General features: G+C 43.2%; 1 protein-coding gene across 1 annotated transcript in view; it reads left to right on the forward strand.

Annotated features, from left to right (window-relative positions):
* Positions 1 to 836, forward strand: part of LOC107111797 (SITS-binding protein-like) — a 49,395-nt gene that overhangs the window by 19,638 nt on the left and 28,921 nt on the right. Inside the window, 1 exon segment of the mRNA XM_015412830.1 lies at positions 373 to 579. Coding sequence (XP_015268316.1) covers positions 373 to 579 — 207 coding nt within the window.

Here is an 836-nt window from a genome sequence, read left to right on the forward strand (position 1 = left end):
AGCTAGCAACTCAAAACAGTCCAGAGGGACCTTTAAGACCAAGTTTTATTCAGGTACAAGCTCTCCCTCCTCTGTGAAGGCAGATCTGCACGTTTCTCCCCCCCAATAGCTAGCAATCCAAAACAGTCCAGTGGAGCCTGAGCGGTGGGTGTTGCCTTCTGACGCACTTCCGGTGATGTCAGTGGGTATGGCATATGCAAATAAGTTATGCTAATAAGTTATTCTAATGAGATCCTGCACCTCTTTTTCTACGAAATGACCCCTGATTGTAAGGATGCTTTTGCTGTTCAATATTGCCTACCAGATTCTGTAGTCCTCATCACCTGTGAAAAAGTTCTGAATCACTGTATGCTCTCTTCTTTCTTCTTGCAGGAACACACAGAAACATATTTGCCTGTGATGAGAAGAAGGCTTCATAGGCTGAGACGTGTCATGGACCACTCATCCTTAAAATCTCCCAAACTTTCCATAACTCTCTCTCCTTATGCAAACATCAACTCTGAACCTTTTCAGATGTCTCTACAGGAAGGCAAAGAACACTTTTGGCTGAGCCACCATTCAGAATCTGGTGAATACTCGGTACAAGTCCCTATATCGTCTCTTTCACTTGACCACTTGGGTCTAGAGGTTCCTGATGAGAAAAGGAGCCAGTAGGTATAAGGCTTGATTGGTTTGTTAAAGTTTAACAGAAATAAATACTCAGTGAATAATTAGATGAGAAAAGGAACCAGTAGGTATAAGGCTTGATTGGTTTGTTAAAGTTTAACAGACATAGGCCCCAGTCACACGGAGAATTTGCCGCGCAAAAGGCATGAATGTTGGGTGGATTTTTGGGG

Source organism: Gekko japonicus, unplaced genomic scaffold (assembly GCF_001447785.1).
Source record: "Gekko japonicus isolate JY-2015 unplaced genomic scaffold, Gekko_japonicus_V1.1 scaffold1149, whole genome shotgun sequence".
In the NCBI taxonomy this organism is placed as follows: domain Eukaryota; kingdom Metazoa; phylum Chordata; class Lepidosauria; order Squamata; family Gekkonidae; genus Gekko; species Gekko japonicus.